General features: G+C 55.2%; 1 protein-coding gene across 1 annotated transcript in view; it reads left to right on the top strand.

Moving 5' to 3' along the window:
* Positions 1–2,713, top strand: part of USP43 (ubiquitin specific peptidase 43) — a 67,919-nt gene that overhangs the window by 39,578 nt on the left and 25,628 nt on the right. The window contains exon 10 of the mRNA XM_045293309.1: positions 223–387. Within this exon, the coding sequence (XP_045149244.1) occupies positions 223–387 (165 nt within the window). The remainder of the gene's footprint in view (positions 1–222; positions 388–2,713) is intronic.

Genomic DNA, 2,713 nt, shown 5'->3' with positions numbered 1-2,713 from the left:
GCTGGGGGGGCTCCACCCCCAGCCTTTGGGTCAGTATGTGAGCCATGTGCACCACGTGGGGGGTTGGTCCATCGCAAGTTAACCTACATTTCTGGACTCGTGCTGTGAGCCTGTGTCTGGGGCTCGGAGACGGGGGTCAGGGGACAAGCACGCCCGTGTGAAGCTGCCCTAGGGCCGTGGCACAATGGCATTGAGGTCTACCCTTCTCTGTTTTCCACGCAGGTTCCACAAGCTCCTCCATCTCCGACCACTGGCTCATGAGACTTGGGAGCAACAATGACAGCGCGGCAGGGAGCTTGCTGTCCTGGGCCTCTGCTCCCTGCCCCTCCCTGCCCCCCATGCCCGACTCGCCCGTCTTCGCAAACAGCGTCTTCCACCAGGAGAAGGGTATGCTTTTGCCGTATCGGTGAAAATGGTTGGCTTCGTTTTCCTTCTCAACAGAGGATTCCACAGACACCATTTCTCCTGCTTACTGACTCCCCTGCATGTGATGGCCTGACATGCAAACGGTCAATCAGGAGGAGAGCTTCAGTCAGCTCTCAAATAGGAGACCAAGCCCTCGCCTGTCTCTCTTCCCCATCCTCTGCCCTCCAGCCACGGGCTCTCCTCCTCTGGGGTTCACATCCTGATGGGGAAGCTATAAACAAGCAGACGAACCGAGCCGGGTGTCTGAGGGCAGTGGGAAAGGCAGGTCTGGCAGATCGCCGGGGACAAGACGCTGAGCTGGGGCTGGGCAGGGAGGCACAGAGGACTCTAATAGGTAGGCTGGGGAGGCCGTGCCCATCTGAGGAGTTGGCATTGAGCAGACACCTGTAGTGAGGGAGAGAATGATTGAGTTGCAGAGAGAGGGCTGAGGGGCACTCAAGGTTCGGGGTGGAGTAGGGGGTGAGTCCTGTGTGTGAGGAGAAGTAGAAAGTGGGGCAAAGGAGGAGCGTGAGAGAAGGAGGCCAGCAGGGGTGGATCGGGACGTCCCTCTTGGACCCTGGGACTAAGCATTGATGGTACTCGAAGTGCCGTGGATCGCTCCTGGAGGGCCTGGAGCAGGCGTGGGGTGGGGAGTGATCGCTAGGTGTGAAGCATCTGCTTTGGCTGCTGAGTGGGGAACATACCATGAGTCGGGGGGTGCGGGACAAGAGTGGAAGCGGGAGCCCCGGGGAAGCTGGGACACCTCACACCTGTGAGGAGGGGGTGGCTGGTGCTAGCATGTTCCGTAAGAGATGGCCAGATTTGGGGTGCATTTCGAAGGTGGGACCCACAGCATTTGCTGATTTGGGAGGTGAGGTGTGAGGAAGCACCTAATCGTTAGTTGTGTGTTTCGTTGGGTGGACACAGTGGGAAGGAGCAGAGTGTAGCGCAGAGGGAAATGAAGACATCTTCGCCGTGGTACTTTTGAGATGCCTGGCAGGCAGCCACCTCTGAACGACCGATGTAGGCAGCGGAGAGACAAATGGAAGCTCCCCGGAGTCCTCAGGACTAGCAGTGGATGCTGGGGATCAGGAGAACCTGGGTGAATTCAGGGCCGGGCATGGGTCTGGTCGAACTCTCCTGGCGCAACAGGAAAGATAGTGGCGGCTTAGGATCAGACTCTCCAGCCTTTCTCTGCTTGTTACCAAGCGTGGGCAAGACCTCAGTCTAGATTGGTGGTCAATGGTGGTTGGTACAACTTCTTGCCCTGTCCCTGAAATGTGTCTGTGGGAGAGTTGGTTTGGGATGCCACCGTTGGGGTCGGGGAAGAGAAGGAAGCTCCTGGCATGTGTGGTGCGTTCGGTCTTCCAGCAAGCACACGCACAGTGACTGTGTAGAAGGGAGCTTCAAAGGGCTTCTGGGGAAATCCCATTGTCTTTTTAGTTCCACTCTTCCACAAACTTTTCAGAAGTCCCCGGCACGACAGCATGGCATGTCTCCCGATCCTGTGCCACGCCATGCCTGCTCATTAGGCTTGTGTTATGAAGTGGCTGTTGTGTCCGTTCACCTCTTTGGGGGCTCCCCCCAATTTCGGTGACCTTCCCCATAGCTCGACGGGCCCTTCTTTTCTAGAGATCGGTCTTTCCTGTTGGCGAGTCCAAAGTAGGTGAGCCGAAGCTTGCTTCTAAGGAGCATGCTGGCTGTAGACTGGCATTTCGTGTCCTGCAGTATCCAGGGACGGTCCCACTCAGGACAGAGTTGTCCCTCCCCAAGCCAGCTGCCCACACAGCTGGAGCACTGCATCCTTCAGGTGGCTCTGTGACGGGTGACGGCAGGAGAGAGTCCTAGCGAGGGTGTGTGAAACTAAAGTGGGGGGAGTCCAAGTCCACCGGGGCCCTCGGGTTGTCTCTGCATCCTGATGACCTGACTCCGGAGGTGTCGGAGAGGGACTGTGCTTTCTTCTGAGGAGCCTCTGGGTAAACTCAAACTGCCAAGCTTTTGATTAGCAGCAGAATGCACTCACCGCTTGCATCACTCAGGGAATCTGTGGACTGTAATGGGGAGTGGCGGGACTCTAGATAAGGCATATAGATTCTCATACAAGTGAACATTTATTGAATATGTAAATTTAACTATGGACACAATATTTTAATATCCAGCTGTGTTGTTTTTCCAGTTAAGATGTCTCTTCCTTTACTAGCTCATAAATAAAATACACTACAAGAAGAGGCTGAGACAATTGATGTGTGTATGGATTGGGATAACAGTTGTATGAGCCCCCAATAAAATGATTCTATTAAAAGAAAAA

Source organism: Echinops telfairi, unplaced genomic scaffold, assembly GCF_000313985.2.
Source record: "Echinops telfairi isolate 266 unplaced genomic scaffold, ASM31398v2 ScPeMD7_2010;HRSCAF=2546, whole genome shotgun sequence".
Taxonomy (NCBI): domain Eukaryota; kingdom Metazoa; phylum Chordata; class Mammalia; order Afrosoricida; family Tenrecidae; genus Echinops; species Echinops telfairi.
The sequence above is the reverse complement of the archived record's forward strand: the minus strand, read 5'-3'. Positions and strand labels throughout refer to the sequence as shown.